Below are 25,847 nucleotides of genomic sequence, written 5' to 3'. Positions count from 1 at the left end.
AAAAACATTCATATATATTATAATTAGCCAATTAGTAAAAGTTATCTATCTAGGGAAGACAGCAGATTGTGTTGAATCTTGACTTCGTCACAGTCTCCCATCTAGTTTATAACATTTTATTTTTAATTAATAGATGAAAATGAGTTAATGCTACTTGTATTTAAACACTGAGATTTGTCTTGTTTGGTGTTCTTCATACAGGTTTTAATTAAGTGTAATAATATGAGCTTGAATCAGGAATTTGAGTCTTTGCAGTATTTTTGTTCCTCTGTTGTAGTTTAGTCTATATTTGTAGTCATTTTGGATTTTGTCAGCTACTTGCTGGTTTGCTTGGATTTTTGTGGTAATTTCATGCAACTTTCTCTGACTTTGTTTTTCTAGGCATTTTATCTATTTTGTAATCATTACATCCAGACATAAGCACTCTGCAGTGGTGTGCTTATCTGTGTTTATTTAGCTTTTTTTGTGACAATTTGTTGTATTTTTATTATTATTATCATTTTGTTGTTATCAGTATTGTTGTGGCTCTGAATTTCCTTTGGGGGCATTTTATGTAGTTTTTTTATTGCTCCTTTATTTAAAGTCATTTCAACATGTTTTAGGTTGCATTTTCAGTACTTTTGCAATTATCTTAACATGCATCTGTGGACATTTAGGGCATTTTTACCTTTCTTTGAAGTGATTTTTGTTGTTGTGTTATATTTATTTCGTCCCTATCATGTTTAATTTTTAAAATCTCCTGCTAAGATGCGTATATTTTAATGAATTTTTTACAGGAGACACATTTAGAGCCCCTAATCTGGTTTATTTGATTCGATCTTTCGGGTTTAAGCGCTCCGGAGTGGGGAGAACGGGGAATTCCGAGCTGTCCCTGAATGCACCGCAGAATCCCATATTTTCACGGAGGGATGACGTCATTTCCAAACTTCTCGCCGCTCCACAAGTCAGCGCGGTTTAGTCTCCGTCTGGCTTTTCTGCCGCCTGGTCGCGTTTGACGGAGCTCTTTCTCTCTCTCTCTGAAAAAAAAGGAGGAACTTTGGGGGAAAGTTTTCTGCTGGAAGAAGCCGAGCAGGAGGACTGGAGCCCCTCTTTTCTGCGGGCGAAAAGAGGCTGAAGTTGTGTTTATTTTTTATTTTTTTCCTCTTTTTCTTTTTCCCCTCAAAAAAAAAAAAAAAATGAACCGGAGTTTTAATAAGTCCCAGCCTCTGCGCAGTGCGATTTGTAACGCCGTGGAAGTGAAAAGCAAGGTAAGTGGTTAAAATAAAAAATGTAATAAAAGGTGATTTTTGTTTTTATTTGTTTGTTTAAAGGTGAGTTTCCTCCTGTGCGTTGCTTTGATCTTTCTGGATGTTTGTGGAAACTGCAGACTCTGGATCTCCCCTCTCTGTCAGGAAGCTGCTGAAGGAGAGNGGGGGGGTCAGAGAGCTGCTTTAACATTGTTTTCCAGGAGACTTTTTCACACCTTCTGCAAAATCTCACCTGTTTAAAACCGGATGTCTCCAGGTGATCCTGGTCGCAGACTTTCAGCCTCATCACAGCAGTTAGTCTGATTAATTTAAGGTCAAATGTAGGACTGAACAGGGTTTATATAGATGTTTTCACACACGCACTACAAAAGACATATTTTTTATTTTTAACCATGTTTGTTGTACTGATAGATCGATTACAGGAGTCTATTTATGCCTTTCATCCAGGTGAACATATACTGTCTGTTAGCAAAATATCTCATAAAGCATTTGACTGATTTTAAGGAAACTCTCAGTAAGTAATCACTTGATGTGAATCTACAGCTGGTTGACTTTTGGAGTCAGTCCATTTCAAGATGGCCGCCACAGCCAGCTGATCCCAGAGAACGCCAGAATGGCTATGAATGAGATTGTTTAAAATCTTTTGTTTGAAACGTTGGCGTTAACTTTACGCCATCAACTCCATTTGTCTGTTAGCAAAATATCTCACGAACAACGAACCCATGAAGTCCATTTAAGGTGGCTTCCACGGCTGACTGACTTGGCGAATTGCAGAAATGGCTGCAACCCAGTCAGATTTACAGAAATGGTAGTAGCTGAGAGTCATTGAAACTGTACTCTGAACAGTAACATGTAATATCCCATGAGAGCGCAAAATGACCAAAACTGCTAAAACGCCAACCCTTCTCGTCAGAAAATGAGTTTAGCTGAAAACTGAGATAAAAAGTGGCGGGCGACATGCATTCCTTTAATAGATGTTAGACCTTTTATTTATTTTCTGTGCTCTCAGTTCAGATTTTAGTCTCAATGTTGGCTCCTATAAGTAGTGTTTAAAGTTGAAGTAATGCAGATTTTAATAATTGTTACTCTCTCTGAGACAAAACTTTATTAAACGTCCAGCATTAACACACAAGAGACTGTCCTGTTCGGATATAAACCTCCTGTTTTTTCTCTCCACTTTAGTCTTTTAGCAGCAACCATGTTGATTTCTTATTAAATTAACTTTTATATCTGTATTATATTGACTGCAGAAGTCAGCATAAAGGCTAGAAAAGCTGCGTCACCTTAAAGAAATTACTGTAAATGTAGGAAAACGTGTGCAGATTAAAAGAAAACATAATTCTGTTAAAATTTACCAACCAATCTGGGTCCAGATAAGACTGGATTTGGGTCTAGAGGATGGATTTAATGAACTCCCACAGATTCAGACCAATAATAGAGTCGTGTAAGTGAATTTATTCATTTGTAGACCAAAATATCAGTTTAATGATCATTTTTCAGGGGAAAATAAAGGATATATCTGGAGCTGTGTTACCCCTGCTTGACAAGAAGTGGGTTTTATTTTGGGTTGTTGCTGAACCGGTAACTTTTTGAGAGTCTCGAAGCACCGAGCCGCACCGACTGGATGTAGATTTAACACCTCGGTATTTGTGAACGTGCTCGTGCCAGCACTCCGCCTCTGCGTCTGTGTGAGTAAAGAATGATGGACGCCTTCGTTTTGGTTGACATCCTGTAACAGAGAGCTGACTCAGTCTGTCCAGAGGTGTTCTCACTTTTAGTTTTGGCTGACACTCACACACACACACACACACACACACCTTTCAGATCTGACTGTGAGATGGCGACCAGATGCTCTGACAGGTGACAGCAGCTGGACAAGCAGGGCTGACCTTAAACACACACTAACATCAAAGGGTTTTAGAGCCATCGAAGGAGGACCAGTTCTGTCTTTCTGCCTCCCCCCCCAACACACACACACACACACACACAAAAGTGGATCTGCCAAAGATTATTTGTGGGTGTGACCGATGCACCAGGATGGTGAACCTCCTCAACGTCAGCACATCACTGCGGCTCTGACTCACTGTCGCATAACGTCACACGTTTCCTCTTTTAGATCAGATAGAACTCATCTAACAGACAGTTACATCACTTATAAGTGTTTATCTTTTTTATCATTTTGTTTTCCCTCCGCTTGTGTTTGTTGGGTTTTTTGTGTATCGTGTAACTGTTCGTGTCAAGTCATTTATGTTCACCTGATGGGAGAAGTTAGTGACATCTGACCACTCAGGAAATCTTATTTACTGAGAAGTAACTCATGGTTTTTGACCGGCAGATGTTTAATAATCAATTATGTCTAGAGATCGTTTTTAAAAACTCAAACAGCAGCTTTGAGTTGATAGTTAAAAAAAGGGCACTTTTTTCTTTTTCGCTTCAAAATCTCGCATTGATTGTAGAATCTGACCGAGTGAAAAGATCGCTGTGACTTTATCCAGATTTTGTTTTTGTTTTGGCACGGTGGAGCAGTGGTTAGGGCAGTCGCCTCCCAGCAAGAAGGTCGCAGGTTTGCTTCCTGACCCGGGGTCTTTCTGGGTGGAGTTTACATGTTCTCCCTGTGCTCATCTGGGTTTACTTCAGTTTCCGCCCACAGATCAGAAACATGCATGTTAGGTTAATTGGCAACTTTAAATTGTCCCTAGGTGTGAGTGAGAGTGAATGGTTGTCTCATTTGTCTCTGTGTGTCCCTGTGATGGACTTGTGACCTGTCCAGGGTGTCCCCCGCCTCTCGCACAGTGACTGCTGAAGATAGACACCAGCTCCCTGTGACCCAGAAAGGAGAAGTGGGTAAAAAAAAATGGATGGATGGATGTTTTTGTTTTTTTCTCTTGGGTTAGTTTTAGTTTGATACTTGTTCTGACAAATAAATCAGTTTTCTGAATCTTTGCTCTAAAGATTTATTGTTTTCCATGTGGTCTAACCCATGGTAATAATGTTGCTCTGATTTGTTTTAAATCCAGTTTAACCTGCTCCAACAACTGAAGTCCAGTCCAGAATGGCAGTAATGTGATTCAATCAGTGTTGAATAAGGCCTAAACCCAGTTTATTTTTTTAAAGAATGCCCTATAGGGGGAAAAAACTGAAAACTATCCTCAGTTTCACAAAAAAATAAAAATCTTAGCTTGCTTTTGGTGGCATTCGTCATTAAAAAAACAAACAAACAAAGCCAAGTTGTAGTGGCTTCCAAATGCAAATCAGTTGTGACGCACAGAGCAGGTTATTCATACGAGTAATAAGATGTTTCTGTGTTGGCTCAACAAACATGGCCAGTAATTGTGAACATAAAGGGAAACATGCAGCAGGCCTCTTTCCTTAACAAGAGTTTTTTAACAAGTTTTTCTTTATATGTAGGTGAGAACCTTCGTGTCTTAGTGTCTTCCTTAGTCAAGCTTCATTTCTAAATCCAGCCACATGCAGCATTTTCTGTACTTCCTCCCCTTTTTTGGACACTAATCAGGTATTTTTAAGCCAGTCAAAGGAAATGAACTTCATGCGTGTTTTTATGACGCAGCGTTTGAAAAGATCACCTCAGACTTTCTTCGCCCGTGAACAGAAACGCAGCTGTTTACTGTCTGATCTGGATCGAGCCCAGCCTCGGCCGCTGTTGTCTGGTCTCGGCTCGTGGTCCGAGTGAACACTGTCTTAAACTCGTCTAAATCCAGATTGACCCAGATTAAACCCAGTCTGCGTGGCTAATTTAGTAGAAAGTAAAAATGTCCTTTTCAGCCTCGCGCTATCGGCGTCTTCCCTCAACGTTTATTCCAAACACAGAAATTCAAACATCAAGTAAACATGTTACTTAATAATATGTATTAAAGCTGCACAATATTACAGAAATAATGTGATCACAATGTTGTTGAACTTTATATCAGTTCCTCACTCTTCTCTCTTTGTTTTTTTCCGACACACAAAGCTGTGTGTTTTAGCATCTTTGCCAGCATAATGTAAATCAGGTGTGGGCTTGAATGCATAAAACTTGGAATCAAACAGCCTTTGACTTGATGCAGGCTAAGCAGAGCCTCCAAACCAATAATCTGCACAGTTGTCCTCAAGGAAATGCGAACAAGGTGGAAAAGTGACGCTGAAGTGACCCCCCCTCCTCCTCCTCCTCCTGTGCTCGTGGTTCATGTTTGGGTTTCTCAGGGGAAACTGTCCCAGCGATAAGCTTATCAGAGATAACACTGGAGGTGTCTGGCTGCCTGTCGTGGAGCCTTCGTAAGGAACTGGATTCAATCACTTAAAGCTCTTATCACAGTGTGTGTGTAAGGATTATGTGTAGGTGGGTGAAAAGAGGGGAGTAAGGGTTCTTTTTTTCTTTATCTCCACTCAACCTTAACTGTGCAATTTGTTTTTTGTTTTTAAAAAAACTAGTGCTGTAATTATCATTGCAGCAAACAAAAAAAAAAAGATCTTTTGAAACTGTTTTAACCTGCCGTGGATGATGTTAAAGCCCGGGCCGACCAGAGACGCAGGTTGGTTATCTTCCATTTTCTGCTGCATGTCAGTTAAAAGGCCCCAGACATGTTTCAGCCTGTTGGGCATCGCTTTGTCCCGATTGGCAGGGAGGACAAGTGATGTCATGCTGATAGTGATTTATTCTTAGTATTGGGTTTAGTATTTGAGCTTGTGATTAATCCTTCCATGTTGAGACTTGTCTGTAGCCCGGGGCTGGTTCTGCATGTGAAAACAGATTGTTGAAGCCGAACGCAACATTTTGTACCGAGAAAACTTTCATAATCGGAGAGGTGACGGAGGATAGGCACATTTTGTTGTGCCAAGTGTTAATGTGCAAGTTATACAGAGTTAATTAGTCTGTTCGAGCCGCTTCGTTCGGTTTCCAAAATGCTAACAGCCCTGCTAAACACTGATAAAACCTGTTTCTCCGCTCATTGTGTCATCCTGTAACGGAAGTTGGTATCCAAGTTTTCCAGAAGCTGCTTCTCAAGCTGCTTTAAGTAAATCTGGCTTCCCCGTAGTCTCCTAACATGCCTCCTCTTAAATTCGTATGTCATCTTCTAATTACAGAGCAGGTTAATGTATCCCCTACCCTTCAGCTACAGTGTCAGCAGTCTTCTTCTTCCCGCTCTGATACGGACTTTCTTCCAGTGTGAGCAAAGGATTACTCTAACAAACAGCACCTTAGCCTACAAATTATGTCTGTGATTCACACGATTCCTGCGGTTTGTTAAGTTGTGATTTTTGTGCCCTGTGCTGTGTTTGTGTTTGTCAGATCATGTGCTTTCCGTGAACTCCCTTCTTAGGGCGCATCCCATTTCCTGGTTTTATTCCCACTCAGAGATGTTGAGCGTCTCCTTGACCCTTACAGCGAAAGTTCAGATCCTTTGAAGTGGAGTTCTGTGGAAAGGTTATGAACAATTAATATCTTACTTGTTGTAGATGGCTCTGTGAGTTTGAGGGGAAAAAAAGAGTTAAACCGCTAGTCGAAGAGGGGCTGAGGCCAAATTGGATTGCTGCTGTCTTAAACAAAAAAAATTAAAATAGCGTTGTATTTTAACACTGTTTAATAAACTTTACATTTTATTTCCTGAAGCTTCATCTGAGATGTTAATGTCTTTGAATAAGTATGTTGGAGCGAGTTATTTAGATGTCTTGGACTTTAAGGCACTCTCATTCTGGGTTTATTTTTAAAATCTGATGGTTCTGTTCATTGACCATAGACGGGTTTTCCTCTCGTTTTCAGTTCCTATACTAATTTAAGCTCGGTAGGAGCTAGCTTTTTATTTATTTTTTTCCTCAACCCTATCACAGCCCACACAAAAGCAGCAAAAGTTAATTAGCTTCCTTGTTTCTACAAGGTTGAACTATTTCTAGAAGAAGGCAGTAGGTGCAAGATAAGCAACTCTTGCTCCTTTCTTTTTTTTTTTTACCCTTGAGGTTATTGTTTCCAGTTGCTGTGTTATGCAAATGTTAAAAAAGTGTTTTGGCTGTTTTTAAAACCGGTTTTTCAAAGTATAAATGCTAATTAACTTTATGTAATGCTCAGAAGCTGCCTTGTCAGCACCACGCTTTACTTTACAACCTCGTTTCGTCTTCTGGTTGGATCAACTTTTTGTTTTCTTTTTCCGTCTCTTCAGTATGGAGCAGAGTTCCGCAGGTTCTCTTTGGACCGGGTCAAGCCGGGCAAGTTTGAGGAGTTCTACAAACTCATACTCCACATTCACCGCATTGCTAATATGGAGGTGATGATTGGCTACGCCGACGTCCACGGGGACCTGCTGCCGATTAACAACGACGACAACTTTTGCAAGGCGGTGTCAACGGCTCATCCGCTCCTGAGGATATTCATACAGAAACAAGGTAAAGTTTGTGAAAACTGTCCCTACTTATTCTGAAATTCTATGCTAGATTTTGTGTATCCTTTTTGAGCTAATTTGTGGTGTGAAACGGCTTATTGGTTTCAATTACATCTGGTTAGGTTATTGCTTTTTGCATATCTTGATGATACTATCCCTATAAAACAACATCTTTGACACTAACTGCGTCTTTGGCTGCAATGATTGTGCTGCCTTGAATTAAGTTCTGCCACAGAATGTTTTCTCATCCAGTTATGCTCGACTCTGGGTCCTTTTCATGCAAGACTTTGTGTGTTTTTGTTTTCCAGCCTCTTTATTTGCTGGATCAGTCTGGGTCTGAGTCTGTCTGCCCAGTTAAGTCCTGAGCCTTATCCAGAGGAAGGGCTTGCAGGCAGATGAACTCGCACACAAACAGAGACGGGTGCCTCGGCAGTCCTATAGAAATCAGGTCATTGAGCAAAGCCTGTGTCCCGGCATACCAGACATTACTGAGATACAAAAGGTCTGCATGAAAAGGGAGTCTCCTTAAGGAGCTCGCTGCGTTTCTGAGCGTGTGTTTTAATAGCGAAAGCACAGAGCACTAAATGGGAACGCAGTCCTCTCTCCATCTCTGCTTCTCATTGATCCCAAATTTAGAGTGGGTGTTGACTGCGTGCCAGCAAGTCGTCCAGCATACAAATGAATCTATCAACATTCACATCTATTCATATCCTTAATCCTCCTTGGAAGGTCCCTCACTTGGTTCTGTAATGACTGCGTGCACTCCGTGGTATTGTTTTAATTGTCGTCTCGTGGTTAAAACACAAAAGCTGTCTATGAGGCTCTGAAAAGTCTTGTTGTGGGTTTTCGTCAAAAATAGGGTTCAAATGTAGTTTTGGAAGTTTTTGATCTTATGGAGATTCGGCTTCTTAAAAGTTTGAGGTCCCCTATGTTAATTTTACATTTCAAAACGCTCCTAATGTTTTAATTGTTAACAAGTCAGAATTACAGGCTGCTCAGTTTAGTGTTAGGACTCTGACTAAAGAGCTATTCTGCTCTAAAATATCTAAAATATGGTTTTTCATTTTCTTCCTGAAATAAGCAAGACTTTCCCAGGGATGACAATGGGAATAATGGATTTGAGGGATGATGTTTGCTTAATTCTTTAGCCCAGAAGACGAACTCTATAACATCTACGTTCTCTGACATATATTAAACTCATCAAACCTCACGATCGTTCACCACAGTCTGACTGACATGAGTTTGGCCCAAAGAAGGCTGCAGTGTCTTCTGAATATTGTTTATACGTTTTTATTATTTGAGTTTTAGGTTGCGTTTTGAACCCAGTGACACTCTGAGCTGACTAAAGGTGGAGCTGGAGGTTTCATCCAGTTAGAAGGTAGTTTTCTCTCCACCATCAGCACCACCTTCTTCATTCAAGATGGGAGATCCAGTCAAAGTAAAGATTTAAAATATCCTTTTCATCCTCTGGTGTACTCAATATACTGAATGTGACTGTAATGATATGAGTTGAGTTAGACTTCATTTGGAGTATAATAAATCAGTTTTGCCTTAAATAAATACATAGCTTCTCCTATTTATACCTCTGAAGGGTTCCACCTCTTAGAGCCCTAGAGCCATGTTTCTTGTGAATTAATATAATTCACTTTCTGCAGCCGTCCATAGCACTTTAGAAAAAAAAAACTTAAAACACACCCAGTTGTTTTTCCCTGAGTTTTCTGTGTGTTTTTGGTGGTTTAAGCACAACACTGAGATGATGACAAGGTTTAAAAGAATGTGATGCAGAAGCTGACTGAGCTGTCTGCAGTCCTTTGTTAGTAGCCGGACAAAGAGGTGAGTGTGTGAGTACCTCCATCCTGAGTGGAGATGCCGTGCACCCAGTGTGCTGCCGGGATGAGAAAGTGTGTGTGTTCATAATGACCGTATCAGACAGTACCAGCCTGTGAGCACGGGTCACCAGTGGTGTCACCGTTCCTCCCGGTCAGCAGACACATGAAAGAAAAGGCTTCACACGCATCACATCAGAGTGACTCACCAGCTGATTAAGCTTTCATGTGGACAGAAATCAGAAAAACAGAGACGTCTGACAGCTCAGCCCATAAAAAATATACTTTCCTGTCTTGTTTAAAAGGTGGGAAAGAAGATTATCATCTTGGAGCGCAAACAAAAGGTGTCAGAGGTTAAAATGTGTGTTTGTTTCACAGACTATAATGTAGGGGAGTTTCAAGAAAGTTATTAGCTTTAATGATGAAACCCAAAAAGGGGAGAGGAGAAATAAAAACTAATTGGACCGTGTTTTGTTTTACTTGACCTAATTTGAACTTATAGCTATGAGATCGAAGTGAACTAATTGCTCAGATTGTTTAGTGCTGTTTGAACCTTTTGACCGTCAGATCAGATAACTCTTGTGTGCCTGTGTGCATCCTTTTCCTCCTCGTTCTCCGTTTAACAATAGTTATATCATATCTCTTTTATCTGCCTGACCCTCCCTTCCAGCCTTAGGTCTCCCATGGTTGGTGAAATCACTTGAGCACGTGCCACAGTTTTGTGAAGATACAATGAGAATCCTGCTGACAATGCCTGCTACTCCCCCGTGGGGACTTATGGCAGCTCCTTAACTGATGACCTTTTTTCAAAGAGTACGGATCTGAACTATGTGGCTTTTTCTCCAGGAATACTCTCTTTGTAGATAATAGCCGGGTCCTCATCTCCGGTGAGAGCAAAGAGACATTAAAGAAGATGCATTAGGTGCTTTCTGACCAAATGGTTGTAAAACTGGGGAGATCCCTTAAGGACAATGGGCCTTTTAACCTTCTTTGATTTTCTTACCACCAAAGTTTGGAACATTCAGATAACACCAATCATAATTCCTCTGAATGTAGACTTAAAAATCTCTGGACTTCACTATCTCTCTATTTATTTGTTTTGGTTGAGAGGTTCTGCATCCATAATCAACTTTTATTCACCGTCTACAATATCTTTATGTCCTGAGGTTTAATCATTGGTTTGGCTAATCACTGAGTCCAATTCTTGATGACATCAAAACTTTAGTTTGATTTGTAGGTTCGCAGAGAGAGAGAGGAAGAGCAGTCAGTCGTTCTGGGTCACGTCTATTTCTCATGCACAAAGACTTAGAAGGAGGGAGGAGCGATCGAGGCAAGGTAGGAAGGATAAACTGAGATGTATCAAAAGATTTGTGGTGAAAGACCGGCTCAGTGAGTGAAGCTGTCCAGTCAAGTGTTCAAGGCGCCATTGTAAAAATGAAGTCATGTGTAGTCGACTGATGATTAATTATTAAGTGTTACTCTGGGGTCACGTGCATCTTTTTCTGTTTGAAAGTTATGCATACAGGGTAAAAAATGAATACTAGAACTCTTTTCTTAAGGTAAAAGCGAAGGTTTAGAAGGTTTAGATTTTTTTGCCTTTTGTTTGCAAGAGTTCATAGAAACTACCAAGTGAGTTTTAATGAAATGCAGCAGTTCCTGCTTTACTCACCTGTCACTCCAACGCTCATTTAACTGGCTTGACGTTTTGTCAGATGTTGATCTGGAGAAATGGCGGGAGAACTCTCTTCTCATTCATAATCTCGCTCGAGTTCGTGCAAATGGAGATGCAGATGAGCTGTAGAGCAGGCGACGCTCCGACTGTTATTTTAGGTAAAGATAACACTAACAGGAATGTGGAGTTCTGCTTTTCTCACTTTTTTTTTTACTGGTATTACATGAAAAACAACTTTTCTTTTTGTTGTGAAATCTTAGAGACAGTGTATCAAAGCTGATCTCGTGAATTACTTCTTTTTTGGAGTACAATAAGGTTTGTGAACGAAGGCTGTTAATGTGTCGAAGAGCTTTGGGGGCTGGCAGATTTGGTCGTCTTGCTGGCAGCAGCTCATATGTATCTTTTCCAAACTGCAAAAATAGCTTGTTGTTAATATTTGTTTTTGGTTCATAATTGCACCATGCATGACAAAAATGAACATCCCTGTTTCTAAAGTCTCTGTTTTGTGGGGAAAATTGAGTTGTTTTTGTAGATGGTACCGGCGGACTGCGCACAGACTAAACTTTCAACAGAGGGAAGAGAGCCCTGTTTGACAAAGGGCTAAAAGTTTAAGCAAATAGAGAGCGGTCGAGTTCAGTCAAGGCTGTGTCTGTTTAGTATGGAGCTCTAGCAACCCGACTGCTGTCCACACCTGGGAAAACGGGGAGCAGATACCATCATCAGCCAAGCTAAAGAGAGACGTGCTGCGGTTTTCTTTTTACAAAAGTAAAGTATCGGCAGCTTGGCCAGTTAAAACTTAACTGTGCAGCCATCCAGACCGGTGCTTTCTCATCAGCTGGGACAACACAGATGCCTGGAGATCAAAGAAAATGATTTTTTTTTCTTTTCTTTTCTTGACCCCTGACCCTTTTGCTTTTTTTCTTTATGCATCAGAAATGTGATAACGGCAAAGCAGGCTGCTGTGGTGTCATTTCCACTCTGATTACTCTGTTTAAAGGGAGTAAAGCGAGACAACTAATAATGCGGCCTGTTTGGAGCTGCTTGAAATAACTGAATGATTGTTCGCTAATTGTTTCGGTGTATTCATCGTCACTTTAAGGAGCTGCTTCTCTGCATACTGAAGTATTGACATCCAGTCTCACGGGAGGTTTTTTTCTGAGTAAAAAGGGCAAACAACATATGGCAAATTAAATAATCACTGAAAAAAATGAGGAGCCGTCACAGGAAAGTGTCCTGAGACATCTGATTAACATGAGAGTAAAATAAATCTATTATTAATAATATTATTTTTATCTTTTTATCTTGTTCTGATTTTGATTTTGTTCTTGGTTTTGTTGAATTGATTCAATAACTTGGATGTAATGCATTCAGTCGCAAGAAAATATAATATTTTCCTCCTTGTTGCTTAGCTTTCTGTGACTCTCTGCGTGGTCTGTTCTGTGTTTTAGCAACCTTAGGTTGTCCGGTGGAGGACAGAGTTCAGTGAAAGGCGTCTCTTCTCTTTCTTTTCTTGAGTTTTTGTTTCCTGGAAACTGGTGAAAGTGTGCAGTTCTTCCTGCCAAGGAAGATGGCAGCAACACAGTTCAACCTGCGTGGCTGATCATCTCGGTATGCACGCAGGAATTTTCTTCTAGGCTGCTGCTCAGACCAAGTCCTCATTCTTTTCATATGAGACCTCAGGCCTGCTTTGACTACCAAGGACAAATGAAGATAAAACCACAGACAGTGGAGTTGGCCTGATGGTAAAGAGAGTAAACTGCACAGGTTGGTGTGGTAATTATCCTCTGAGCCGACGGGACATTTAGGTGAAGCGCCAGGAAAACTTTTACCTTCTTAAAGATTTTAGTAACATTAACCAGTTATATTCAGAAGGCAGCAGCATGAGAAAATGTTCAACCTTTCATTCCAGGCAAGTGACGTTTTTAGGAACTAGTCACTGATAAAAAATGATGCAAATGTGTCCCCATGCATTTCTGTGTCCAACAAAGCCCCGTATCTACTGGGGGAATTTTCTGTGTCATTAAACCTTTTAGGTTGTGTGTGTGTGTGTGGGTGGCTTCTTAATAAAACCTGTGTGTGGCCTTCTCTCAGACAATGTCCGTCGTGGTTAAAGTGTGATGGAAAGGCCTGGTTCCTGCCAGGGGCTGGACAGCGCAGCAGCAGCCGTGTAAAAGCTCGGAGCAGCTCCTCTTTGTGCCTCTGAAAGCGAGGCCACTGAAAACCAGCTTGAGTGATGCTTTAAATCACGTCGGCTGGCACAAAAAGCCTGCATCAGTTCGTAACATGCGGCCAGTTTAAAATATTCTCACTGGGCTTGTATCGGTTTTGGATGGAGAAGAATCAGAAAACGCACATCGTCGATTACCAATTAACTATTTCATTGCAGCTGACACACACATTAGTAATGCCTCTCTTTGTTCTTGAGTCGACGGGGACGGCCTGCATTTTAATTAAAACTTTTGTTGTGTTTGTCAGAACTATATTGCTGTTTATGTTTCCTAAGTCCCTGCTTTCATTTTGGTTTACGACCCTTCTTTGAACTACACCCCCGCCCCCCTGCTGCCCCACAATAAAGTTTCCAGACATTACAGGACCGGAGTGTCTGTGTCAGTAACCCCAACTATGTTTCTCTTTTTTTTTAATTCATTTCTCTTTAAACTTTAATCAACATTGTTCACTTTTGGGTGTGTGGAAATAAATTTTCTTAGGACGCTGAACAAATGGTTCCTTTCATGTTTGACTTGCAAATCTCTTAAAATGTGCATCTGATTTGCAGTTTGCCACATTCATAAACACGAACTCCATATGCAGCTGCTTTCTATTTCAGAAATGCTAAAATTAGCTAAAATTGACTTAATCTTCCATCGACGCAAGCTTTGTTCTGGAAATTGTATGATGGATTTAGCCGCTCCTTAGGGGACAAACAAACAGCTTCCTGAGCCACATCCACCACTTCAGCCTCTCTTCATCAGCTGGAACCTTCAAAGAGACAAAATAAAGACTGAAATGCTTTTTTTTTTTCCCTTTAATTTATGGCTTCAAAGTAGAACGAGCTCTGTGACGTGTTTGACTTAACCTTTCTGACTTCGTGTGGGTGTCTGTTCTGTTCTTTAGGTGTTTGATTATCCTCTAAGAGCACTGAATCACTAGTTCCTTGTCTGTTGCTTTACTTTCAGGAGATCGACAAGAAAATAGTGTTGTTCTAATACTTACCACATATCTTAGTAATTCTAGACCCCTTTACAGCCCTTACCTTCCTTTTTCCTGGTAAAAGTTACCATTTATTTTAGAGTTTCATGTCTCTGGTGGGTGCCGTACACTGTTTAGTCTTCCAAAAGCAGGAGGATGGTCATGTGGCTTGAGTTGAATTGTTATTGATATGAGTTTGATGATGTTATTGCTAACTTGTTTTAAATTAATATATCCGAGTCAGAAAATGGGTAAGCATATTGTTTAAAAAGCACATTATCACTCCTTTAATGATTCATTTTTTGTCATGATTGCTTAGCTATAGAAGAAAAGCTTTAAATGTTTGATTTTTTTTAGCCTTTTAATGTTTTAAGCATCTCCCTAAAGTGATAACCACAAATTCCAGGACGGGGATGATGAGAGTGGCTTACCAAGAGGATACGGAGAAAAAAATTCCCAGGCCATGTTTTGGCAGAGCAAAGTGAGGGAAGAGGGTGAACGTTTGGGCTGTGAGAGCGCGGGGAGTTTGGATGCCGGGTGGGCGTTTAGTGGGGCTTTTTGAGGGAGGAGTTGCTGGTTTGTGCAGAGTCGGCTCGCTGCGAGACTGCTCACTGCAGTTCCTCCCTAATTACAGCTCTGCTGGTGGACAAGGCCAGGCATGCACTGCGAGTGTGCGCAACAGTGGAAAAACTTGCACTAATTCACATTTTTAAAAGTTGGGAACACACGCGTGAGCTTGAGCAAAGGATTTGCATGTTTTAGAGGAAATCCCCGTTTACCTAATATCATCATTGCGCACAAATTGGCTGCAAATTTGTTAACTTGGTGGTGACTAGTGCAGTCGTCAGATCAAATTCTTGCATTCAGTGAAGTTTTTTGCTCATTTCTCTTGAGTGTTTGTTCCATTGGCTTTACATGGCGAAAGTTAGAAGTTTTTTAATGCATGGTACTCCAAACCCTTCTAATCCTTTAAGGAATTTGACTATGTCCACTTTGTCTGGCTCGAGAGACATCATGCAGTTTTTTTGCATCCACGCTCGGCTTGCACAACATGAACCGAGGACAGCCTTTCATGAAGAGTTATTTTGAGAGTCTGTAATTACAAAGGAGGGACTGACTGCTTCTCGACAGCTCTGCCGCAGCAAACAGGCTCTCACTGCAGGCAAGCTTGGCTTCAGAGCCCCTCAGCTTGCTTATAAGTCTTAGTTAGGAAAGCAGGTTATACTAACAGCTGGTATCAAGGCTAACACTCGGGCGAAACAAAGAAAAATCTACAATGCTGTAGTGATTTGTAATGTAATAATGTGGACTCTGTTCATACATCCATTGCAAACACACAACTTCTCTTGAAAATGAAGCATTGGAGGTCAACTTATGGTGTGAAAAGTTTGCAGTGCTTGAATGGATCCAGTTTAAATCCACATAACATAGGAGCTTATGCAAATATTTGATCTGCACAGAGCTGAACTGTATGAACTCCACCTGTATGCCGACATGGTTCATGTTTATTATTTTTATCAGTTTTCCAGTTTGGCTTGTGGAACCTCACTTTCAGTTGAATCTTTAATTTCCCATCACCTATGTGGAAGTATTTACGGCAAATGAAATTTAGATTTAAGACATTTGTGTCTATACCTGTTTCGCAAACACATCAGTGCTTTTCCATGAAATAGTCTGTCTCCATTGGTTGAGGGGGAGTTCACCTTTTTTTTAGGGTTGTTTAGTTTTCCTGGATCTCTCAAGAATAAACCCTGCTGATGAAATAAGAGCTCATTTTGATTGTTTTTCATGAGAAAAGGGAACAGATTTTAAAAAAACTGAGTACCTTTTCTGATTGTGGTTTAAAATAATCTGAACTTTTGTTTTGTCTTTGCATCTGTAGAATAGTTTGTTTGTTTTTTCTTTTTACCCCCCCCCACCTGTCTGTCAGTGTTTTACAGCAGTAGTGCACAGTACTATAGGAGCCGTGTAAGCCTTTACAAAGCTCGGTGCGTTGCCTGATGTAGGTCATGTGGCTAAAACAATGAGACGAACTGTCATGCCCCCCATCGTTCTGGTAGTAGTTCAGTAGTTCAGCTAAAAACATCTCTCGGAGTGATTTGATTGGACAAAAATGAGCCTGAAGGCTTTTCTGATTGGCTGTCACAATCACAAGAGCTGCCATCTAAATCATACACGTCTTGTTTATGTTTTTCAAAATACCAGTCCCTGGAGGTATGATTGAGCTGCTTTGCTGTGCTGAAACCAGTTTTTATGTGATGAGACAAAAATATCAGAAGTACTCTCTTTTTACAGCCTAAACTTTGATGTGAAGCATGTAAGAACCTTTTTCCCCTGAATATTAGAAGAGCATCTTTCATTCTGTCCAGAGACAGGAGGGGAGTGAAAGGAAAAAGAAAATACTCTCACATACTTTTAACTTAGTCATACAAAAGGATTATTGTTAATCGTCCTCCTCGATTTTGAGCAGATGCATCACTGGATCGTTCAGCTCTGAAACGATGAACATTAATAAACTTTTCATTAAAGCTTCCAACCTTGGGCCAGTTTTCAATAATCTGTCTGAAGAGCTCCTGAGCTGACTCATAGATGCCTGGTAGAAGTAGACGGGCACACCGTGAGAAGACACTGCCTTCACCCCCCATCACTCCCACCCTCCCCCCCTTCTCTAAACATGTAGAGCCACGAGTTGGCGGTTGAATCAGGCCAGCTCAGCAGTTCAGGATGGGAGAGGAAGGAAAAGAATGGAGGAGGGGAGGAATGAGCCCTGACTCTTGTCCTGATACGAATTGTGGCCTAGAGACTCTCAAACAATGGACACTGACAGCTCATGTGGAAATACTCCCACAGACACTCTTGTTATGGTGTGTGTTTGTGTGTGAGAGAGAGAAAAAGAAGGCAAAGACCCCCGCCCCCAACCCCCCACCCCACCCAATAAAAAAAAATCTGTCAAAGTAAACCACAAATGAAGCCAATAGAGCAGGAAGAATCCAGGATATGTGTCACCACACACAGGAAGTGTTGTGTTATGGTGTTCGGTTGTCTAACAGAGGGAGTCGGTGTTTCAGGTGCTGCTGGACAAACAGGGGGAGAAAAGACCTGTCCAAGCTTGTCCAGTTATACTCAGAGCATGGGGGTGTCCACACCTGGAGGTCAAAAGGGCTTTTCATATCCCTCGTTCATGGTTTAAACTCCAGCATACCAAACTCTTTCTAAACAGACCCAAAAATATACCCAAATTTTCTTAAAGCTTTCACTGCGGAGGTTTTCAGTGTACAAGGTGCATGTTTGTGTTTTTTCTGCTTGGATAAGGATGAGAGTGATCCTGTTCTGCTTCTGAGACAATATTTTATTTGGCCACTTATAAGTCGTGAAGGGTGATGGTTTTCATCAGGGATGTGGATGAGAAAGGGTCTTGTTTCCTGGGAACTGATGAAAGACCCTCTCAGCGAGACGTCCTCAGTCTCAACCCTTCTCGTTCCTCGTGTTTATCCCGAACACAAACGCCACTGAATTTTGCACGCCGGCAACAGATAACTTGGGGATTTTCAGCTGTTTACAGGAGACATTTTTGTCCGTTCCTTGCCCGGCCGTCTCATTTCCTCACTCGTCTGTCTGAATGTGGCATCCTCCAGCGTTTCTTGGCCCGTCTGGAAGTTTGTAGGAGGGCTTGTGAGTTAGACGCAGTAATCCATCTAGTCTGCTTGTTGTCTGTTACCTGCAGCTGATAAGATTAGAAAGTGATTTTTAGCAGCAGTGTCAAAGGGTTACAACGGATGAAGCTAAAAGTTTTCAAAGGCCGATGTGGGTCCTCAGGAGTTTGTGCTAAGATAAGACCCAGCTCTAAATTTTAAATCTAATCAAGTTTGTTTTTTAATCCTGCTGGTCTCCTCTACTGACAAATAAGTTATTTAAACTTATTTTAAAAAAAAAACTCTTTATGAACTCACAGACAGAATCCTGCAGACGTTTGTTCTCCAGAGGAGTTTAAAAAAAAGGACATTTAAGTTATTGTGAGAACTATTATTTTTCTTTCTTGTTTCTTCCATCCTTTTTTATTTTCCAGTCAAACTACTTCCACTTGATGACTTAGTTTTTTTTGTAACTTTTATACTTTATAAAGTTTTGTTCCTTAGAAATGCATTGAGATTGCTTCAATTTCTTTAAAACATTCTGTGAAATCTACTTCAGCAGCTGTTTTTGTCCTCTTATGCTCCTTTTAGCTACTGTCTTGCTAATTGTAGCTTTTAGCTACGGTTTTACTAATTTCAGCAAAGGTTTTGCTGATTTTTTACTTCTGTTCTGCTTGTTCAACAAATGTCAGCAGTTGTTCAGCACTCCTGTTTGGAGTTTTCACTGAGACAACCAATAAAGTGGTGTCCTGTAACATAACAGCATTTAAAAAAGGATATGTGATTTAGGTAGAAGACCCATTTCTAAACCTAATCAAGTAGTTTTATTGCTTAAACCTAACTAGAAATCTGCTGGCTAAACTTAAACAAGCCTCAACAAAACATTATACCTTTTGTTTTTGTATTTATGGATACTGTTTCAAACTCTTGCAACAATTTGCTATTACCAATCATTTTTAGATTTAACTGGAGTTCTGGAGATCATTTTAGGACCTACCACAATCAAAAAGTCGGGTTCAAACTCCAAATTTGGGAACCACTGAACTGTTTGTCTCTGAACATTTAAACGGTGGCCATTTTAGTTGGTTTCTTCGGTCTCCAAACCCAGTTGGTGATACTGTAGCAGCAGGTTTTAGTGGCGTGAGCTGAAAGAGAACCGATTCCAAGAAAGTTATTTGCTCTGAACCGCTTTGTTAGATAAAACCAACTTTAATAGATTCACAGTAAACATCTGATAAAGATGAGCATAATAAGCATTAAACACAAAATACATTTTTTAGAAAGTCACAGGCCTACACATGTGCTTTTACCTTTAAAATTAACTAAAATGTTGCTACAGAATGATTTAAGGTTGGTTAGAGAAATGATGACTGATTTATGAGTTTGCATTGAATTTTAGAATATTATCCTCTGGCTTGTTAATCAAAGGTACCTAATTCTGTTTATACAACATTTGGATTTGAGTTAGGTTTAATCCTAAACCTCATTAGGTCTCCTTTTGTATCACAACCACTTTCCTCAAGTTCTGTTTCGAAACATGTAAAGTTAGTGAAATAAAATGTACAATTCCAGACCTGGCTTCCAGATATTAAGATGTTCCCATGTTAGCGTGCCAGACAAATAGACAAAACTTCGTTTTTGCAATTCTCTGTGGTTTGGCTAAATTCAGATGGGTTTCACAGTGGAGAATATTTCAGCTTACCCACCCTCCGCAGCAACCACTGCATTCTTTTTACATGTTGATTTATTGTTTTGCACTCCTCCTGTCTCCGTTTTTATTTTATTTTTTTAATTTTTGTTCGTTTATTAAAGTTGTTTTTCAGCTGTTTAGGAGCATAAATAATTTTAGCTCTGCAAAGTCTGAACTTCAGTTTATTCCTCTTTTTGTTGTTGTTGTTTTTATGAATTTAAAACATTATATATAAACTTACTGTTACAAATGATCTATGATTCTTTTTCTCAGTAGGCTCATAAACTCTGCTCCCTTTATTTAGCATTTTGAAGAAGCGTCCAGTTGAGAGCAAATCTTCTCATCCGTGACTTATTAAACCTAAACCGGTGCTTGAAGAGGCTCTCGACTGATGAGTTGATGTGGGAGTTGAACTGAGAGTTTATTGGCTTCTGCAGTTGCTTTGTTAGCTCAGTTTCTCCCCCGAATGTCTGGCTTCATATACATTTTCATCCACATAGCTGTGATTTTTACACATATTTTTTTTTGTCTTCGAACTGAGGTTGATCAAAGAGCTACCTGCAACATATATTAAATGTTTATAACCTTTTTGCAGAACCCCTCTTCAAAAGATCTGAACTGTTGCTTTAAACATTTCCGTCTCAACTGCACAGCCACTTTAATTGCTCACACAGACTTAAACAGGTGGTGACGTCTGAAGCATGTGTCGCTGTGATTTGCGCCACAAGCGCACTACGAGAATCTGTTTCCCCTGATTCTTTCTAATTCTCTCTTTGCAGAAACGTCTGTAGAATATATTACTTCAGCAGTCCTGATGAAGCCACTTGAGTCTCAATCGGTTTCCATCCTCCATGAGAAGTCACGAATTTGGCTCTGACACGTGGTTGCGTGATGAAAATTTCGTAATTTTGTTCTTGTAGCAGCTTCGTCTGCCACTTCTCGGCACAAACTTTTTCTCACAGAGGTTTGTCCCAAGTATTGTATGACTGGTCAGAAGTTGTTGTAGGAGTGTTTATGAGGAAAAACCGGTGAGCTTTAATGGAAGCATTTTGCTTCTGCTGCTGTGCTGAGAAGCTGCTGGAGGCTGTTAGAAAATACAGCCGTCTTTACAATCATTCCAGCAAAACTTTACGTTAAGTTCATGAACCTATGAACTTAAAAGGACTGTCATTTGATGAAGAACTTGTGGAAGGAAATATCACAGGCGGCTCTTCGTGGTTGAGGTGGTCGGGAGGAAGTTCGCCTCAGCCGGGCAGCATTGAGACACGTTCTCGTCGTTTGCAAACGCCAAACGATTCGTACTGTCTCAGTGTCTGGTCGCAGTAAGGGAAGCAAAAATCTGTACAAGGACAGGAGAGTTGAAAAGACATTTTAACGCTGTAGGAGGAGGGAGGAGCTTCCCGGGAGATCTGATCCGAGTGTCTCGTGGACGATGAAAGGTGTCTGTGAAAACAAACATCTCACAACCACGTGACCGCGAACCGACTTCTTACGGAGTATGATGGAGCCTTCAGTCTTTATGTCTGTAATCGCATTGAAAAGCGTACTGCAGAAGCCCCACTTTACCCAGCAGGAGCGCAGTATTTGGATTTTGTTCGTATCCAGCAGTGACGTGTTCATATTTCCCTCATGTAGTGAGCAGTGAAAGCAGCCTGGGTACCTGTGGGCCAGATGGCAGTGGAGACTCTGGACAGCTTAAACTAACAGCATGTGTTTGGGGGCTTGGAAGCATGAGAGAGGCAGCTGCTTTAAAAGCAGAAAAAGATGGAAGAAAGGAAGTTGGCAAAACCTCAACATCGCTTTATGATCAGAACCGCTTGACAGAGTGTAGATCGTTCCCTTTCAGAGGAATGCAAGACCTGTCTGCTGCGTTTCTCTCCTCTTCCTCCCTCTTTGATGTCTCACCCTTCCTCCCCCACTGCTGGATATCTGCCTCTGCTCTCCTTTACACTCGAGCAGATTAATTTCCAAGTGAACACGTTCACTCCCTCCTCCTTTTAAAGGCACTCCACTTCCCCTCAACAAATCTTAAACCTGCGACTCCCTCCACACCCCAGCACACTACACAGGCCGGGCCAGGACGGCGAAGTCGAGGCAGCTCCTTTTTTTTAACTTGTCCCAGATGTGCAGCCCGGCCTCTGTGTGCTGCAGTGACTGATGGCAGAGTGGGAATGAATGGGGGTGCGTGCAAAATGCTGCACAGCTTGTACTGTAAATGCACACAAAAGGGTTTATCAGGAGATCAAACCAGCGCTTTTCTTTCTTGTTCTTTTGCAGACAGTTTTGGTGCAAGGCAAATCTGACCCTGAAATCTTTTTTTTTAATCTACCTGAAGTATGCTGTCGATATGGATGATTGTGTATCTGCATTAATTTCAAGGTTTTATGGGTTGTTTGTTTGTTTTTTCCCCAGTCTGATGAGCAGGTTGAAGGAAAATGCACTTATTCTTCTGCGTGGGATTTATTTATTTTTAATTAAAGGGATAGTTTAAACCTTTTTAATGTTGGATTCTGTGAAAAGGTTGTGATTAACAACAATTAACATCTTATTTGTTGCACATAGCTCTTTCAACATTCCCAATTTGAAAAAATAGTCTAATTCTGACTGGATTGATTAGTCTGTCTGAGTGTAGGAGTTGAAATGAGAGTTTACAAGCCACTGCAGGGCAGTGGGCAGCATATTATACCTCTTGTTTCTTGGCAGTTCAAGGAGAGTTTATTCTGTTTGTCATTATCTGAAAAATAATTTGGACCTTTCGAAGTAGGTTCTGTGGAAAGGTTATGAACAATTAATATATTACCTGGCGTAGATGGCTCTACAAACTGTTTGAGTTTTAAGTCCAAGCACAAAACCCAATGCATTGCTACTGTCCTGCAACAACTAATTTAAAAGTTATCCATAGCACTTTCTGCAAAGGCAATTGTGTAACTTTTAGATTTATGTAAATTTTACATTGCATGGTTAGTTACATAGAACTGTGGTTAATTAAAAATGCAAACAGCAACAGCTAGCTGTAGCACTTCCAGTGCAGCCTCTAGAAATGAACTGTTTCTCCGAACTGAGGTCAATCAAAGAGCCATCTACAACAGATAAGGTGGAAATATAAGATTCACTTCATGGGTAAAGTTATCTTTTTATATCCTGTCACTTTTGTGAATTTATTCCTTTTGTATAATGTTGCATACACATACTGGTGTAAAGGTTGTGCAGAATTAAAGCTCAAACTTCAGTGCAGCTGTCTATTATAATCTGGTATATTTATTTAGCTCCTCCAATTTCCACTCCAGGCCCTGCCTGAACCTCCCCTGCAAGAATGTGAAATATGTTTGCATGTTTAAAAAATGTTCCTTTATTCTGTTTGGATTCTTTTTTTTAATGTTAGTGTTGGATAAAAGCCCTGACCTTTTAAACACACAGATAGTTCCCATTTCCCTCCAAGAATACTTGTTTATTTGCACCTTGTATTGGACAAATTGACGAAGTGTTGTTAGTCAAAAGAGTGGAAAAGAAATACTGAATACAGCTTGTTTTTCTGTTTGGATATTGGGGGGTGTTACTGCTGGTGTGCATGTAAACTTATTTCTGACCCACACTGGGTTATACAGAGTGCTCTGCATTTCATTAAATCTTTTCTTTTCTAATGCAAGCAGGAAAAAAAGAGAAATGTTTCACAGACAGCATGCTTACTGAACTGCATTGTGCAGGGTCAGAATGTTTTGTCCTGCAAGGATGTGCTTTGTCATGTGATGTTTCGTCCCTTTGTACTTCCTGCCATTAAAACTGCTGGGTTTGAAAGTGGGGATCTTCCAGCTGTATGTGTGTGTGTGTGTTTTTTAATTTCTGTCTGTGGGGCCCAGAGTAAAGCCCACTGCCACAGCATCCAGTGACCTAATGCAAAAGGCAGCAGAGTCCCGCACTATTCTCTTTATGAGCCTTGTCTCTCCCATTTAACTGTGATTGTAGTCTCTGCTGTCACTAAGCAACTTTGTCACGCTTGGACGAAGACGAGATGGGGGGCTGGAGGGGGTTGTCCGGGTGCAGGAATGTCACATGCATAGATGGACTGTAGCTGGATGTGCTTCGGACACAGCTGCAGGCGGTTACAGGCATCTTCTGTATTCTGGAGATGAATATACTTTGTCGTCTCGTGAACCTCCTGCATCTCCAGAAGTGGTTTCAGACTGACAGCTGGCACATTATTCTGCTGTGCTTCTTGACCCAGAGCTCTTGTCAAACCAAAAGTTAACATTTTAAGGAATAAATCTCTCCCATTTTGAATTAATACCAATTTTTCTTTATGTAATTTTCTGCAGGCGAGCATGTTTCCAAAAACCCATCTCCAACTATTCTTTGAAACTTGCTGTAACTTGTCCCTTTTTGGGGAGCAGAACCAAGTTATTAGCAATGTAACTAGATCTGATTCCCTTACAGCTGCAAGGATATTTTGTTAAATGTAGCAAGACCGCATGCTTATGCAAAAGGAGAAGTTTGGTAAATATTTTTTAATAATAGTCGGAGGGTTTTACATTCTTGAGTTTCGGTGCACGATGTGGAGCAGTGTGAAAAGGCTGTGTGTTTTCCAAAGAATCTCTGCTGGGCTACTAGTGTCTGGGGTCATATCTCCAAATAAATATATCATCACAGAGGGTCATAACTGTGGGGGACCACCACTAAAGTGTTTATTCTGTCCCTCGGCCACATAAATAAGGGGACTTTTCTCCTATTAAGCTATTAAGCTGCATTTTAAATGAACTTATAAACTTGTTTATTCTCTTTAATCGTTATGATGATGAGAAAGAATAATGTTATACAAGTTTTTCTTTTTTACTGCCCAAAAAGCACCTATTTTTTATTTATTACACAGCCAGACATGCTCATTTACTACACTATTTAGGCATTATGTCTCCACGATATATTCCACACTATTTATATTTAAAATCCTCATCGGTTCTGGTTTTAAAGGCTAGTTTGGTTTTCTCCTGACATCAGCCTGTTTTTGTCGAGTATATTTCTTATACCTGTCTTGGCGCAGTGTGCCAGTTTTCACAAAGCCCTGTGTGAAATACCGCACACGACCCCGGCCCCAAACACCTCTTCAAACATCATTAGTCCGAACATCTGAGGAGTGATTACGACGCTGCTGTGTTTCACACGAACCGCTCACGTTTGTCTCTAGAAGCCCACCTTTTAACGTTAATTAATAAAAACAGTCAGCCCTGCACTTTAAACATATTTCCTGTTGAATAACTTCATTTATTCCTGTTTTCTTTTACTCGCAAATTGCATAAAAATGTACCAAAAGTTAAGATGTGAGACGGCTTCAGCTGTGATTTTAGTTGTGGTGAGTTAGTGGTGAAAGCAAGAAGACCTGCCAGGAACAAACCAGTTGAGACATCCTAATGGTTGATCATAAAACTCTCAAATTCTTGTGTTTTAATGGAAGACTTTGGGAAAAGTGTTAAAACCTTAAAACACCTTGTTTTCACAGCTTTGCTTAACTAGAGGTGGGCCTCGTTGGAACAAAGCCCGGCTTTCCTCTTTTCCCTTTCGTTTGTAAGTTTAAAAACAGCATGGGGCATTTAATAAGGCCCGAAAACCAAAAAGAAACCAATTTGCCACTAGCTTCTCATTGGCCTTTTTCTTTTGGCCACATTTTCAGGTTCTGTTAAACGTTTTCAACAACATCCCAGAGATGGATTTTATCACCGTCACGGCGAGCGTGAAACAGCAAGTTGCTGTAGGTCAAAGCAGCACAGGCCTTCATGTCTCCATCTACTTTTAACCACCACATTCCTTCAGTGTCACATTGTGCAGACGAACAGGCAACCACGGACTTAAGAAGTCATCCAGAAGCCGTCTTTTCACCTCTGACCCCTGTCCCCTGACCCCACTATGGTTGGTTAAAGTGGTGTTTTCTGCTGTCATGGGTTCAAGCAGCTGTGTTAGACAATTACTTTATGGCTGTGGTACTAGAAGGTGGGGTTGTAATGCTGCAGGACAAAATATCAAAAAGATTCTTATGGCAGATTCTGGTTTTCATCTACCAAGCTGTTTTAGAGCTTGTATAGTACTCCTACCTATAAAGTAAATCAGGGCCGGAAATTAGCACCCGCCACCGGCCAAATGCGGGTAAATATTTGAAGTGGCGGGTGAATTTGATCAACACACAGGCCACTGTGGCGGGTTGGCAATTTGAACAGAAAAGGTATTATTTGTCCTC

The 25,847-nt window shown here is 40.7% G+C and overlaps 1 protein-coding gene across 1 annotated transcript in view; it reads left to right on the top strand.

Annotated features, from left to right (window-relative positions):
* Nucleotides 1-944: 944 nt before the first annotated feature.
* Nucleotides 945-25,847, top strand: part of pard6gb (par-6 family cell polarity regulator gamma b) — a 30,764-nt gene continuing 5,861 nt past the window's right edge. Inside the window, exons 1-2 of the mRNA XM_017419493.3 lie at nucleotides 945-1,247; nucleotides 7,400-7,622. Coding sequence (XP_017274982.1) covers nucleotides 1,176-1,247; nucleotides 7,400-7,622 — 295 coding nt within the window. The 5' untranslated portion in view covers nucleotides 945-1,175. The remainder of the gene's footprint in view (nucleotides 1,248-7,399; nucleotides 7,623-25,847) is intronic.

The sequence above is a fragment of the Kryptolebias marmoratus genome, linkage group LG5 (assembly GCF_001649575.2).
Source record: "Kryptolebias marmoratus isolate JLee-2015 linkage group LG5, ASM164957v2, whole genome shotgun sequence".
Lineage (NCBI taxonomy): Eukaryota > Metazoa > Chordata > Actinopteri > Cyprinodontiformes > Rivulidae > Kryptolebias > Kryptolebias marmoratus.
The sequence above is the reverse complement of the archived record's forward strand: the minus strand, read 5'-3'. Positions and strand labels throughout refer to the sequence as shown.